The sequence below is a fragment of the Cylas formicarius genome, unplaced genomic scaffold, assembly GCF_029955315.1.
Source record: "Cylas formicarius isolate icCylForm1 unplaced genomic scaffold, icCylForm1.1 PGA_scaffold_1__22_contigs__length_36826433, whole genome shotgun sequence".
In the NCBI taxonomy this organism is placed as follows: Eukaryota; Metazoa; Arthropoda; class Insecta; order Coleoptera; family Brentidae; genus Cylas; species Cylas formicarius.
Window position 1 is genome coordinate 13139390 of NW_026844264.1, and position 17228 is coordinate 13156617.

The window sequence follows — 17228 nt, forward strand, 5'->3', positions numbered from 1 at the left end:
TTTGTTGCCGCTTCGCGATTCAGTGATTTTGGTCGCCTATTCGGTTGACGCGCGCCTTATCATTTTTGAGTAAACAAATGCGTTACGGGCGGCCGATAGCAGATCCGAATCACTGATTCAATTTCGCTTTCGCTTGACGCTTTTTATATTCCCGCGTTTTCCTCGATTTCTAATTTCATCGCCTCTCCCGCTTTTATTTTTCTGCGGAGGTTTATATGTGATTCTTATCGGTCCGCGTGTTTGTTCCCAATAAATTTATATAAACAATATCAGATTTAACGAAAAATGTTCCCCTCGGGACGGGAAATCTCTGGGGAGATCTGGATTAAACCGAGGAGGGAAAATATTCCCTCTTGGAATCTCTGTTAATTGACTGGGTATCGATCGTACGCGTATGTTTTTAGGAACGGTATTAAATGGCGCAATTCGGAAAACAGTTTTGAGGTATTCATTATACTAGTAATAATTATAAATCATTCAACATCAAATTTTATAAAAAAAAGTATTAATAATTGTTACTAAACAGACACTTTCGATTACATACACTAAAATATATAAAAGTGTTCAATGAGAGTATTTAGTAGCTACGAATACCTACAATATAAAAAAGAACATTACCTAAGTAAATATAAGACACAAATAAAGAGTTTAAAAAATCAACTACACTTAATTATTTCAATTGTTTAGTTTTCCTTTGCTCATTGTAAGTGAAGTGTAAAAGTAACACCTCCACTGTGACCTCGTATTTTATTAACCTGTGATGATATTTTACCGACATGTTTGAGACGGCGTGCAGTGTTACCAAGTCCGTAATTTCCAAAAAGGGCATGGACTGCTGAACCTAACCGTTTTCATTTATTTGTTTTAAGTTAATAAAAAAACGTTTTGACTGTAATTCATTTGAAACTTTGCCATTAATAAAATATATTTTTTTTTTCGGGTTATATGCCCAATAAATTTGTCAGAGAAAATATCCAAATACAAACATTGCCTGCCCTCTGCAAAAACAATATACGATGTTCTGAGTATAAATTTTTGTTATTCTTTCGACTCCCCCAAAAGTTTATTACCCACCGAGAGGTAATTAAAACCCACCTATTTTTTTAAAACCATTTTATTATTTGCAAGGCCCCTTTCTTCCAACATAATTTGTGTCATGTTTCCTAAGGCGAGGAAGGCAAATACGTGGTAAAAATAACTTACTGCGGGTTTTTCAATCTCGGTGAATTTAAAAAGATTATATTCAACCAATTGCAGTTTATTGCCAAAAAAAGAAGTTTTAAATTGTCTGTTAAAAGATAATCACGAGGTTATTGGTGCTCCTAAATGTAGCAGTATATTCCAATTTTTAAATTCCGTATTCCCAAAATCCTCATCAGCCGTGTTGCTCTATGTAAAATCCTATTGCACATAATTGGTTATATTATGGAAATCTTATAACATTTATCCTTTTCAAATTCAATATTTCAAATTTAGTTCTCTTCTGCTCTATTCCATCTTAGTGACTACGTATTCTTTTTACCACATTGATAGTACTATACCACTGTCTTGAGCTATACTCACTACTTCATGCAGCTCTTGTCCGATAAGGTCTTTTGGTTAGTTGTAGTTGAGTTCTTGCAGAGTGACCGATACATACAGTTTGTCTTTTTGAAGAAGTGTAAATTTATTGTTCAACCTCTTCATTTGTCCATTCGTTTGTATGCCCACAGTTCGTGGGAAGCTATCATTGTTAGTTAAGCAGTCTTAATTTAGTATTACTAGTAATGGCTGTTATTGATTTTTCTTAACTTCGTTACGGAAGTTCGAGCCATTGCAATATTCCTTTTTTTCACCTTTCCAAGCACTGTTGTAATGTGAATGTGGTATTATTATAAAGTGAGGCTTTCGTTAATTTAGTATTAATTTTTACATTGGAATAACGGCCCTTAACGTAACAATAAATACATTCCGTGGGAGCACCATCGTAAATAACGGAATCAAGCGAAATAGTTCCCCCCAAATTCAGAAAACACAAGTTTATCTTTCGGTTAATTTAACATCGAACGATCACCCGAGTAGTAGTAAACCGATATTTAATAAAACTGAACCGGGTCGATATCCTCCGGGATCCCATTCTCTCTGGCATAAATCTCTCCCTCTTATTCTTTCGTTAAAAGAATCTTCGAGAGCGCATTTTGTCCTCTCAAATTGACCAACGGTCCGTAAATGATATAAGCAAACTTTCGGATTACCAACTGGAAAGCAGCTCGATTAGTTAGTTACCCGTCTTGGGTTTCGGAAGCCGGCATTGATAGAGTCAATGCGCGGAAATTCTAGCAACCAACGAACTTTGCAGACGTTGAAATTTTATTTATTTTTGTTGGACTATGCGTTTACTATTTTATCTTAGCTATTCGTTGCAAAGTACTTTTTGGCATTCGAATTATTTAGTTCTTTAATAAGAGAGATATTCTTGATTTGAAAATTTGTTCAAATTAATTAATCGTAGCTATAGGAAATGAGTTCTATGAAATAACAACATTTAAATACAGTAAATTCCACGACAGCTCAACTGTTCAATTCATCTTTTTCTTCTCATCCTACAAGCAACCTTCATTGCTTTTTGTCATTGGAAAATTTTTAAAGGGACTCATTAATATCTAAATTTTCAGAATAGTATAAAAAAATGAATTGGGTCCTAATTTTCGCACCGGGAGCATTGCTTCCCATCTTAATGAATGAAAATAAATGTATTGACAAAGACAGAAGATCCGTTCACTTCTTGTAAATGGGCAACAACGTTCTTCTGGGAACGGATGTTGTCTATTTATTGATTTATTTTCTTATTACAATGACAGGGATAAGGTTATCGTTCTCTTGCGAAATCAGGTTCGAGAATTAGAGCCCCAAGATGAATGTAGTTCCCAATATCAAGATTGAGATACCGGTAGTGTTAAAAACATGTGTGATAACAAATTATCGTCAACTATGGTGATCAAATCATCAATTACGGCGTGTGGTTCAAGTCGGAACTAATTATTGAATCAGTAGCCCTATCATCGTCATTGCTTCAATTCCTTTCAGAAATAATTGCTTAAATTCTGCAGAGTAATTAAACAAATGAAATATTTACTAGTTACGTCACTAGTGTTGTAGTGCAAACAATGTATTCAGTTGACGGCAACTGTTATCGGGAGATCCATGATTTTTGCTACTAAATTTTTTTGTTCATGTCCACAAAATTTTAATACTTTCGATACATTTTGTTAAAAATTTTCTCTTAAAATTTAAGTGTTGGGTCGGCCAATAATTTTAGAAATTTTTTACCACAATAAATCTTTACTAAAAAATTAAAAAGAGCTTATGGCATTAAGTCTATTTCTGAGTAAAAGCCGTCGGCTTCCAAAAATAAAAATCAAAATCTCCGAAAAAAAATTAAACCGCCAAGCGACAGGATTTGCAGGTCATGTTCGTCGTTGTTAACCCATTTACCAACGATTACAGAGATAGGTTACCCCCATTTATAGACATTGTTATGCCACCATTACACGGATCGATGTCCTAAAATTCAGTGCCTACATTGTTTGATATTCTCAAACCGACGTTTGCATACAAATTTAATCCGTGTTTGCGGAAACCTGTTTGAACCGCTCTCCCTGCACACGTGGAAAGCGTTAATTCCGATTTTATTCCCATATCGCGGCTCTCGTCTACGTTTCTTCCTTTTCCCGTTTCCTATCTCTTTTTGGCGTTCGCTGTGCATGTTTACGCCTCAAGTACCCGAGAAAAAAAATATATTGAAAGCGCGTAACTTTTTTGTTGCAGGCCGCCAACCCCTATCTAGCAGGAATGCCTCAGGTCGGTAGCACGTATAGTCCGTACTTCGCTCCGGGGCCCATAATGCCCACGATAATGGGACCGGATCCCACGGGCGTGGGTTCACCGTTGGGCGTCGTACCTCAGACCGTGGTCACTCAGCAAAAGATGCCCAGGTCCGACAGGCTCGAGGTAGGATGCCCCCAATTTTTTCTACTTCAGAACCATTTTTATCACAATCAGTTTTGAAGCCGAATTCATGGGAAACTGTACGTCGTTCATTGTACATGCAGCGACATTTTATTTTATTTATTATAATTAATTTATGCGCTAAGTTATTGTATTCGTTTTGCTTCTTTTTATAACAACAGCGGTTTCGTTTTTGCGGCTTTATAACGTTCGCCGCGGACACCGCGTTTTGTTTTAATTCTTTTATTTATTTATTTTTTTACTCTGTATTTACTATTACTAATGTTTCTTGTATTATTTCGTTTTCTGGTTCTTAAAATAAGACACGTCTCGCCTTTTTGTTTTGCGTTTACTTTTTTTTTACTTTGCCGTTTATTTTCGCAGGTTATTTTTATTTTGGGTTTTAGAGCTGCGGACAGTAACGCATAGGAGGTAATTAACCCGGACTAACCGATATATACTAACACACCTCACGCTTACTCACCTAACCAGAATCGCTAACCCTTATATACATAGACGTAGTTCAGTTTTCCCCTTGTGTACATATGGTTATTTGCGGTTTATTATTTTACACTCTCTTATATTGTGATATAGACCCTTTTAGCTGTAAATACGATCAAGTCTTAGCTGAATTTTGTTACTTTTTTTGGAGCACCTGTAACTTTCTATCGACCCCCCTTTTTCTTATTGTGCACGGTGTGGTTTATTCCGCTGAAGTTTTTTATGTAGTCCTAGTACCCTTTTTACATCGCAAGTAATATTTTGCTTTTTCGATAGAAGGTTATTCAGCTGGATGATCATTTGGTTGCGAATTGAATTCGGGGTTTCCTTAATGGCAGTGCATTTTTCCGTTTTGCATTGCTTTTGTAAGTTTTTCGAACCTGGGGAGAGGGAACCTATGCGTGTTTTGTTTTGGATTATCTATTCTGTTGTTTTCCCGACCATCTTCTTACAGTCCACGAGGAGGAGTTCAGTTAGTTCAACAGTAACAAAATCGCTTTTGATGTTAAGCCAGTTCGGACGTGCTCTTAAAAAAAAATCATTTAATAAATATCTAAGTTCTGTTACTTTGGCTATCCAATACATTTCTCATTTTTTAATTTTAATAATTCATTATTTTGACGGGATAACCTAATTCCTAACCACTTTCTACATCAATCTCCACTTGGTTCCATCAGTTTGGGGTTTGAAAAATAGCTCCTGCTATTTCAGTTCAGTGTTGACAAATGACCAAATTGTAAAATATATAATATTTATAATTTTCCACGACGTTGACTCGCCGAAGTTTGGAGTGTCAGCTATCTTTATTGGAGTTCACGTTGGAAAGCGGATTTTTCTTATTTTTGCAAAGAAACTTCCGCGGGCTGTGGAACTTATATGCACACACCTTCTTTTCTCCTGTGTCGGGTGTTGACTCTGTAGCACTAACGTTTCGCGAAACATGGCTTAAAACGCTATCTAAAACTGATATTGCTGGTGGTTACTCTGCACGCACTTTAAATACCTGCCGGGAGGGTCACAATAAAGATACGCGTTCGGTAGAGCGTAAAATAAAATATGTCATTAAAGGTTCATCTGTTCCGGAATCCATAAAAAAGGCAGTTACTCCTCAAGACTATAAAATTTCTCGACTCTACGATCTTCGTTAGCAAAATATCACAGGAAAAAATTTCAGTTTTGAGCTCAATTGTTTTCATCTTATTCAAGAACTAAAATGTATTAAGTTAAAGCCAGACGACGTTCTAGTTAGTTTTGACGTTGAATCTCCATCGACTAAAGTTCCTGTTCCCGAAACAAGCATGCACACCTCATTTTAATCGAAAAATATCTATCTGGACCATGCTTCATATGGAAGGGACAAATTTACGAACAAATCCCAGGAAGAGATCGTTAAGAGATGAAGATGATGGCCACACGGCTAGGAATGTCTTCAAAATCCTTCATGGTCAATTGTTTAGTTTTCAGAACAACATCTATGTCTCAACCCGAATCTCTTAAGACACATCACCTCAGTTCTTCTCTCAAACAATTTCTGTTATCAATATATCAGACGGCCAATTAAAAAATACACTTCACCAAAACCACTTACAGAAATTCCTTCCGTAAATAATGACCCCCGTTTGCCTCTGCATTGCTTCCATGTGCTCCAAATTCTGGAACAACGTAACATCGAAACTAGATTCTCTACTTGTCCTAAAATCTCCCGCCATCTACGGTCCAGCTTTGGCCCCATGAATACATCGGGAAAAAGGATACCACAGAGCAGTCAACCTTCCACAAATACCACATCAGCGGTTTCTGAATATCATCAAACACCCCGATAATATAAACAGCGACACAGGTTTCTACTTGTTTGGGATTAGGTCTTCGGATCTTTATTGAGACCATCCCCGGCAGGTATTGAAAATGCGTGTAAAGCAAGCACCATGTCAGTTTCTAAGAGCGCTTTGAAGAAACCAGCAGCATGTTTCACGATAGGTCAGCGAGACAGAGTCGACACCTGACCAGACGATGTGTACCTAGAGGTTTTCCTGTGCAAAAAAATAGTAATCGTCGATAATGCCGCTGTTTGCAAAGAGTCATTCTACATGTAAAATAAAGAAGTACTACTCGTAACTAAATGATCATCCCTCTAAAAAACAAGAGAGTAGTAGCTGCCCCTGAAAGACGTGACGTAGACATCTACTGCACGTCGCCAGGCCGCGGCCAGTGATAACGCAGCGGTGGCTTGTGCTGATGACAGCCCGGGTAATCTGCTGTAGGTGTGCCGTGAATACCAGCGCGGGGCGTGCAAGCGCGCAGAGTCAGAATGTCGCTTTGCGCATCCCGCCGACTCTGTGACTGCCAACGAGGACGGCACTGTCACTGTCTGCATGGATGCAGTCAAGGGCCGCTGCAACCGCGACCCCTGCCGCTATTTCCATCCCCCTCTGCACCTCCAAGCCCAAATCAAGGCCGCACAGTCGCGGGCTAGCGCGGTATGCTACGCAGTCTTAGGGCGCACGCTCTACGGCTTTTAGTGTTGTTGTTTCTCTCTTTTGTCTCTACTGATTGTCTCGCCTTTTTGTTTGTTTTTAAATTGGTTTTTCCCGATTCCCCCGCTTGGTTCTCTTACGCCGCTGCTCAAACAATTCCAACATTTGTTGGGAACCATATACGGATATTACAACATTTCAACTCGATATCTGTTATGGTTGAAAAATTAAGCGATATTTTATTTCCGGAAAAAAACTGCTCTTGGATAATGTCGCCTTTTGATTCGGCGTTTTTTGCAGCATAAGAGGACCGAGGTTGACTTTTTTTCTTAACGCAAGCTAAACACGCCCCTTTAGTATTGTCTTTTGTACTTAGTACTAACCTTTTCATCGAATGCCTTTGGTTCTTTTTGGTTTGGCTCCGTTGCGTTGTTTTTTTTTTGTTTCCTGAGTTTGTTAATAACGTTTTCTTGGTCTGCCTGCGACAAGTAATTCGGTATTTGTACAGAGACCGTATCCGAATCCCTCTGGCCACGGGAATGGAGCGTTACTCTAAACCAGTAGGTCCTCCCAGCTTTCGTGCATATAGCAGGGTAATATCGGGGACGCTGATTAGTGAAAAAATAACCCTCGGTAGTTTACTTTTGTGCGTGTGCTCTGTGTGTCGCTAAGCAATTTGACAAATTCCTGATGCGATGATTTGCCGCTGTGTTCTTTTTGGTGTTGTGTTTACACGCGACTTAAGCGACGTAGTATTTTTTTCTATAATTTTCCATTAGTATGCTGTTGGGCGCGGGATTATTACTGCAATTGTATGTAGGTAGCTAGATCCCCGCCCGTCCTCCACCTTCACCTCACGCGAATGCCCCAACTCCACAACCCGAAACAAAGCATGTGATGCAAAGAGCGCGTTTTTTTATATACCTTCATTAATTGATTGCGGTGGTAGCCAGTAGCAAGACAAGACACAACATGGAAACACTTTTTAATACATTTGCGGCTTATATTGAACTGTTTTATGCTGGTGTTTAGTTGACAAGGGGACATATCCACTGGTCAAATCTCTCAGCCTTAGGGCGCTCTAAACTACGCTAAATTGAATTCAAAATTATACTTTTTCAAATAACCAATAACTCCACCTATCTATTTGCAAAATGGCTATACCACCAGGCGTTGATCACAAAAAGCGCCCATTTCAATTAGTATAATTTGTTGAAATTCGCAGATATGGTGTAAAAAGGAACGCGACTTACGCTCCTGCGCCATCGAGCCGACTTCCCATTTGCAAAACCTCCGCCATTTCTGTGATGATATATTTACACGGTTCGCGATTTTACCCCTACCTAAAATGCTGGACACTCGAAACGGCTAAAAAAAATTTTGACCGCTTTCAACTAATAAATTTATTTAGAAACCTACTTGCGGGAGGGCTTCCTTCTGTGTATAGCAAGTAGTAGAAGCAGTTGTAGTAGATTTTTTGACTGACATTTCTAAGACATGCCAAAACATAAAAAAAAACAGTCGGACGATGCTTCATATATTTACCAGTTTTTGAGATATTAATTTTTGATTTGATTTTTTAAATTTTTCTTCGATTTAAAATATTTTTGAACGTAAATCTCATGACGCAAAACTAACTCTTAACATTTCAAATCAATTCAAAATTATCATTTTTGAAAAATAGTTTTCAACATTTACTTACTGGTTAAAATGAAAAGAAACATAAAAAAACAGTCGGAGTGTGCTTCATATCTTTACCAGTTTTTGAGATATTAACTTTTAATTTGGTTTTTTAATTTTCCTTTAATTTAAAATATTTTTGAACGTAAACCTCGTCACGTAAAACTAACTCTAAACATTATCATTTAAAAAAAAATAGTTTTCGATATTTACTTATTGGTTAAAATGAAAAGGAATAATTAGAAAATGAAACATCCTAAACCTATAAGCGGGAATACGTTTACTTATATTCCATAGATCTCCCAAAATCGCATGAAAAATTTCACAAATTCGCAAATTTTTATAGACCTTAATAGACACTAACTGTAGGAAAATTTGAAAGCATGATACCTTTCAAATTTGTATGTTGTTTTTTTACTTTTAATACGAAATCTACTGGTTGAATATATAGAAAAATTAAGTATCTGGTTTCCAACCGTGCGTAGTACAAATTTATGGGATTTAAATAGAACACGAAAAAACAACATGACTTCATATAGTTTACTCTGTAGGCTGTAGATATGTAATTTGCACCTGTCGTTATTTATACCGATAAGATGAAATATTTTTCAGGAAAAAAAAACAATGTTTCATTTTGAATAAAAAAAATTGTTGCTTTCATATTAAATTAGAGGAAAATAGGTTAGGGTTCATTAAAAAAAAAAAAAAATTAAGTCGCGTTCTCCGTAAAGAGAGCGTGTACGAAAAACATAGGAACTTTTCATTTTTTTTTTCGTGTTCTGTCTACTCATAGATCCCGCAGATTTCTCGCATTTTCTCAAACACTCGGTTATACGGTAAAATATTGTACAAATATTTTTTTTAGTGTTGCAGTGTGAAAGCTGTCCGAAATCTTTGTTTTGCGAGTTTCGACGGTTCATCATCCATTCATCCTTATCACGTGGCGCCCCTAAATTATTTGCGGTCGTGATTCGACACGTCCGCCTTAATCGAGATGCGGTCGAAAGTGTCGATCACGGTAAATTATCGATTGATTAGGGTCTAAGTGGATCTAAATTCGGTATATACGTCGGACGTCACTCCCAGTCTTCCCCGTTGACTTACCTAACGGTTGCACGGTTACTTGGGATTAATCTTAAGTAAATTGAATTGACGTAGGAAACCGCGTGACATATTTATTTTGGCACATTTCGATTAATCGCCCGGTGTCAGAGCGTTTGATTTAAAATCGAAAATTACGAGAGCTGCCGCAGTGCAGTGCATTTAACGTGATGCAAAATTCACGTGTACGGTTATAATTTAACACCCCATCACTCCCCCGACGGTGTACTATATGTTCCTTAATATTGCAAATTCGTAAATGCTATAAACAGCTAAGACCTCAAATTAAAGAAAAGAACAGGAGGAAAATTGTTTTGATTGCTTGCACACAAGCTTTGAAATTTTAAATGGAAAAAAGTGTCGAGTTGTAGAGTTTATTTGAAAATTCTTCTTCATGGAAAGAAGAAAGCAGAAGAGAGGCGACAACTGTTGTCATTACTTGGTCAGTCTTCTTTAATATAGGCCTAAGAACAATGTCATCAACAATATCGAAATACCGGATATGCCGAGTCCCCAAAATCAAACGCCAAAATAACAGCTTTAATATATTTGGCAAGCAATGCAATTTTTGCTCACAAACTTGTCTTCAGATTTCAAGAAGGCGAATTTTGAATTGAACTTACCTTTAGGCCTATTGTTGCAAATATCGAGATTAATTTTGAATGTACTATCGAATAAGTGTCGAATTATATAGAGACCATTTTAAACTAGAAAAAAGCGGTTTAAGGTAATCGCTATAACTTCGATGAAATTTATGATATGGGCTGCCAAATTATAACCAGTACATATTATACAGTTTGTCGAAGAAAAGAATTCGCACTACGAAGAACGCGGAAATTATATATAAAAAGATTCTTAATTTAGGGATAAATCAAATGGTGTAATTAGACCGTTTTTTTTTGTGAAATATAACACAAACTGTTTCTCGTGATTATTTTTTAATAAAAACCATTTAAAAAATTCCAATGCTCCATTTATTCGTCTCATATTTGCAGCTATCTTATTGTGTTATGTAATTCATTGGCTTTATTCAGAAAATATTCTAGCGTTGTACAGCTTCCCTTCAAAACGTTTGGGTATTTAATTTAGGTCACTCAAGTTTACAGGTAAGGTTTTTTTTTATTGAAATACAGAGGACCCTTGGGGGCGATTTCTATTCCATTTAAAATTTGAAGTAAATGTAAAGAATTTGTTTTTTTTTTTTTTTAGAAGAAATTCAATACAATAAGCGTGAGGGTATTTGAAAAACCGCAACACTATGGGTTGGTCTAAAGGATTTTTTTTTGATTATATGAAAAGTTGAACTGTCCTTCTATTTAGGAGGAATTTATTAATAGCACACGTTTGGTTGTTGATGTTTGATAAAGGTGCCATCATGTGCAGTATAAAGATGAACAGCGGGGCGAAATTATTTAGACAGACGCAAATCGTTGCGTAAGGAGCGTTTGTCAATTTGTTTACGTGACATTCCCCAGTACTTCTTTTGAAGGAAAGGCTGTAATTGAGGTTTGCATGCATGCATGCCTATCAGCCCGTACGATTTTTAACTCTGATAAGTTTGTATTGCCAAGTAATGTGGTTTCATTCCACCACTGCCACGCATTAAGTAAATATTTGAACCACTCGGTTTATTTTTCTGCTGTTCGCTCGTTGAAGGTGTGTCGGTTGGCTTCTCTTTTTTTTTGCGCATTCATAGGATCAATAACATTTAGAACGACATGGCAACATTTTCCCCGTTTCGACAAGGATGCAGTGGAATGTGTACATATATACATTTTTGCATGGATCTTCTTAGGCTTTAAACCAGTTTTATAGCAAAGTAAATTTACCTTCGAAGATATATTACTGAGCAGCACTTGCACTTTTCTTTTAATATTCTTTTAATACATCGAAAACCGTGCAGACTCGGAGAACAACAATTATTTAGTGTAGATATAATTGATCACATTTTTGAGCGCCTGTCGGTTTTTAAATTACGGGTCTGCCAAATGAGGACGGTCAAAGTATAAATACGCCCCGATTTTATTTTTTGTGTAATATTATCTTTTCAGAATCGACATCATTTAATTTTGTATAGTATGTTATGGCAGATTTATACGCATAATGGGTAAGTGTTTATGCTTTCACTGTCGTTCGATTAACAATAAACGTTTTCCCTGATTTGGTGCAGACATGTTGCTTCTGGGTGGTTGTCGATGGTGAGCTGATATGTATTTCTGGTTGATATAATGTGATAGTTAACAGCGAGGCAATGTGGTCTTTAAATTTTGAGCTGGTTTGTACTTTTCTTTTATTATTAATCGTGTTCTTTGACTATACACTAAATTTCTTTATTACAATTCGAGTTCTGACTGAATGGCAGTCAGTTTTCTTCGAAGATATTGAAATTAACTGCCCTCTAATTACTGTTTCGTTAATTTAAATACTTCCAGTTTTTTTGTTTAAGGTTTTGCATCGTGTTCGTTCAAGAACTGATTGATTTCAAGTGTAAATATATATTCCATAAATATCAAAACTCTTTAATTCAGTTGCGTACCTCTATGGAATTTTTTTATATTTCCATAAGATTTTGTTGTATAGATAAAAGTTGTTTTGCAAAATATATTATAACTTTCTAACTGCACCTCACAGCAAATCAAAACAGGAAAATTGAAATTAGAATGTAATATTCAATAAAATATATATATATATATATATATATATATATATATATATATATATATATATATATATATATATATATATATATATATATATATATATATATATATATATATATATTCGAAGTGTTTTCGGAGCGCGAGCATTGAAGATGCCAAGTGAGATTTTGGCGAAACGTCTGCAGGATTCCAGTCGGATGCAAGATTTGCAGGATTCCAGTCGGAGTTCAACGAGCGAACGGATGATATCCCGGAATATAGTGTCATCATATATATATATATATATATATATATATATATATATATATATATATATATATATATATATATATATATATATATATATATATATATATATATTATATAGGAAAACTTGAAACACAAGAAGCAAGAAGTACAAAATGAAAGAAAACGAAATCATTACGATGATAACATTTTGGTTCAAACCCAGGATTGAATACTGAATAAAGATTTCCTAGTATTTTTCCAGGAACAAACCTTCGATATTATTAGTTGTTTGTATAGGCCTAGACTCCAGACACAGACTAATTCTTTTAGAGTCACGGAGTGAAAAAAGTGTTTTATATCGAGTGATGTGTATGGCCAGCTTGACTTTTAAATAAAGCGAAAAACATGACAAACTTTGTCAAAGTCAATGCTTAAGAGAAAGAAGTTTGAGGTTTGATCGCATTTTGATTAAAAAATCGATGTAAAACTAAATTCATAACCACATCATCATACAATATGTTGGTGTTGCCACCATTCCTGATATCACTTTATGAAAAATGTTTCCCTAAATGCAGATTGAACAGTGGCGTTAGCGGCGGGGGAAACTTTATAAAATTGATTGATCCAAATGTACGTCACTGATTTTAATTTACTTTCGATACTTCCCTGAGATAGAGCGTCTAAAACTGCTATTAATTTTATATTTTATATATTATATAACAATTTTATTGCATGTCCCATTATCATAAAAATATTTTTCGTAAGTCCAATAATATCTAATAAATAATAAATTTTAAATTAATTTAAAAAACATTATATAAAAAAAGTTTTGTTTGTTGACATATTTTACACAGCCTATAATATCAGTATCAATTTCCAGTGGGTAATGTGATTTGGGATTAAGCATAGGAAAATTTCCAAGAACCTGTCATGAAATTTTCCCAGAAATCTGAAAATGAAATATATTAAAAAATCCCACGGTACTGAGTTACGCCGTACGTTATGATGTGACTCTTCCGAGGAGACCCTCTCTGTCTATTTCTCTAGTTCACAAGTTCTTGCAACGAAACTGAATTTTGACTTGTCTTCAGTGTATCTTTCAACGGCCCTTCTCTATGAATCCGTTATAGGACTAACCAAAACTGCGCAACCATATTGAAACAACTTCGCTGTCGACGTATCTTATTGAAAAATCGGAAATGCATCGCCCCATCGCAGTATTATTTATGATTTAATCGTCGCAGTCGCGTCCACTATTCGAGTATATTAATTTAGTACCGATTTGTTTTATTTACCCCACCCGTATGGTGCGCGCGGATGTGCTTGGTCTTGTCGCTGATGCTCTACTAATAGCCCGCTGCAGTTTCGCCATTGCTGGCTCCTCCGCCGTCGGCTGCAGCAGCCGCAGCCGCAGCAGTCGCCCTCGAGATTGGCAAGAAGAGGCCGCGCGAGCCTAGCACCGCCGACACAGATCTATTACTGGTACCTTTTTGCGCCTGCTTTGCATGACACTACACCGTTTTTCAGTTTTCCTTGTACGATTCTCGTTAACGCTTGTGACACGCACACTCTCGATCCGCGCAGCGCAAAAACGGCAGATGCGAAATAATAACTTCTTCATTTCTTGCTTGATTTTGATGACTTTTTGGATGGGTGCGAAAGAAAAGCAGCATTCAGATGTCAGTGCCTCGGTCCGAGGTTGATTGGTTTTATGCAAGAAACAAACAATTATGGCCTATGTCCAAGGTCCTTCCTAAAAGAGATGAACGAAAACTAATGTCGCTGTCCGAAATCAATTTTCATAAAATAAGTAATGTTAATAACCATTCCAAGTTAAATATGGTTACTGAAAAGGTGCATTTTTTTAAACTCATATCAAAAACATTTCCAAAGCCCCTCTTTGATATATAAGGATGCACAATAATTTAGAAGTTATTGATTGATTGAATTGTTGAAAATAAACTTTCTTTCTAAATATATTATTTTCCTGGAATCATATCCTAAATACAGATATTTTATCAGTTTTTACAAGTAGACTTTGAATGACGTTGCCAAAACGTTACAAAAAAAAACAGTGCGTATTGAGTAGCTTTCAAATTGTGGTTTTCATTATTTTTCATTCAAATAATGTGGGATTTCATCGTTTTTGTTTACGAGCCGGGAAGAAGAATTAAGAAATATCAAAACTGTACATCAAATAAACTTAGGAGTTACAAATAATAGTGACTAAAGTTGACAGTATTGACCAGAGCGTTAGACGAACCAAGGATCTTTACAGCTTTAGATCAGGAATGTAAAAATGTGTTAGTTTCGCTTAATTTATTTGGTTGAAGAACATTTGGCTTAAAATGGATGATCGTAGAATCATACGTTTTTCGACTTTTTTTGTGAATAACCCTTAATTCTTCATTTCATAACATTTTTTAACGGTGTATCACAATCACATTGTTAACATACCAAATAACAATTTCATGCAATGCTGTAAAGTATTTCAAATTAATTCCCTACCAGCTCCTTCATATGCCAGCACCAAGTTTCAAAATGAAATGTTACAACTGCCTCTTAAATCTCTGCTAATGGGCTCAAACTTAACTATAATAAAAACTTGTTTCTATTTGTAAAAAAAAAACAGTTAATTATTTTCTAATAAAAAAATAATTTATAAACAAACAAACTTAGATAGGTACATACTACCATGAAAATTTTGCTATATATGTTTTAGAAAGTGGAGCTGCCATTTAAAGGGGTCTAGTTTGATCCGTCCTGTACGATCTTAATTGATTCCGTACCCATGATTTTTTAATTTCTTCTGCTAGCTCAACTGGTTTCGTAGAGGCGAGTTTTTATTTGTTTATTTTCTCTATTAGTGATTTTTTAGTTCTGAATTTGAACACCAATCGTCAAAATCAGAGAAACATTTTTTATGAACATCAAGCAGCTGTTTTTGCTTCCCCGAGTGAACGACATTCGGAAAAGTTAATGGAGAAGTTGTTCATGGCACAAGCGTATCGTAACTAACACCAGATTACACGTTTAACATACATTGGGGTAGTGGTTTGCGTCCTAACTACATTCTAGCGGCAAGTGAAGAAAACCAGAGGACAGCAGCCAACAGTTTTGCCCGACGGTTTTAGCTTTGTAAATTTTGCAAAACGCTTGCACTTATCGAGTCGGCTTACGAACGGGATCATTTTATCTGATTACACGCGCGAGTGGATCTAATTAGACGATATGTTTATTTCAGAGTGGCCAAAATTTTTTTGCAATAAAGTACCAGTGCTTTTGTCGTATATTGTGATCGTGCTTTTTGCTAGTATATTGCACACGGATATATCCCACACTACATGCTTATAGTAACTGTCTCTCAATGTGTTTCTCTATAATATTGTTCCGGTGCTATACTACTACTGAAGACTACTACACGTTGCTTCTGTCACTTGCACTCGTCTTTCTTTCGGGACCTTGTAATTTTTCAATTTTTCTTTCATGCGTTTCCAGCAACCCATGATTGGTCATATAATTTTTTTTTATATTCCTGTGTGCCATAATGTTAACATTTTATTCGATATAATCCTATATTGATTGCTGGATTTAAATCTAAAATAATTATTTTGCAGGTTTTTGCCTTTTTTTACACAAACCACAGGCACATTTTTGTGGCTTACTCCCGAAATTGAATCACAAATGATTTTCGTAATTTAAAAACGGCATTTTTGAAAATTGCAGGACTACCAGCATGTACATATTCGTACATATTTTATTGCCACAACTACTAACTGCTAAAGAAGTTGTTAACACGTATTTTTTGTGCCTTGAATGGCTCGGTTTGACCTTTGGTACCACACTTCACCCCTTACATTAGCTGTGTCATCCATCAACATCACCCAAGACCAAGTTTTGGCATAATCAATAGAACGGAAAGTTTTGTAATTATGCCAAATTTTATTTATCTCCTTAGGTTTTGAAGATATTGACAAAAACCTCAACCAGATCTTCGCACTCTGTTATCTTTAAAACAGATTGATCCAAGTTTATAAGCTTTTATCCGTATTTTAGAAAGTTCCAGAATTTTTCAGTTGTATTTGGAATAATACAGTACCTGTGAGATGTGATTGGAAAACTCCAAAAATACCAACTAGTATGGAAAATACAGTAGTCTTCTTTTTTGACTTAGAGTCTGCCTATTCGGATTTTCTGTCTTACCTTTGATTTTTGGTAATTTCCTGCCGTTTGAAGTGATTTTTGAATATTTTTTAAAAATAATTTTGTTTGTATTGTCTTAATTTTGAATTCGCGTAATATAGCCATATTGTTCAGGAAACAGATAGAATGCTACTGATGTGATTTTGAAAATTTTATATTTGATTCGGACTTAATCACACGTAGTTTTCAGTAGGAGGGAAAAATTAATTCATTGAGTGATATCTAGCTTTCTTCACGATCCACATGCTGCAATTATGTAGAAAGAGCAAAACTGCTACCTTATTTATAAAGTTGTTAGCATGTTGTGAGAGGTTGTCAATAATTAGCTTTAGGAATTACCGGTCTCGTCAAATAAATACGACTGTATTGATTTGCAGTTGCGCATTAAATATTG

At 35.8% G+C, this 17228-nt stretch overlaps 1 protein-coding gene across 10 annotated transcripts in view; it reads left to right on the top strand.

Moving 5' to 3' along the window:
- LOC132697015 (muscleblind-like protein 2a) overlaps positions 1-17228 on the top strand; it is a 471687-nt gene that overhangs the window by 447006 nt on the left and 7453 nt on the right. For 7 of the 10 annotated variants that reach the window (XM_060662254.1, XM_060662253.1, XM_060662247.1 and 4 more), the window contains 3 exons: positions 3808-3990; positions 6750-6965; positions 13985-14113. In XM_060662254.1, coding sequence (XP_060518237.1) covers positions 3808-3990; positions 6750-6965; positions 13985-14113 — 528 coding nt within the window. The remainder of the gene's footprint in view (positions 1-3807; positions 3991-6749; positions 6966-13984; positions 14114-17228) is intronic. The other 3 variants (XM_060662255.1, XM_060662256.1, XM_060662257.1) reach the window with 3 other exon arrangements.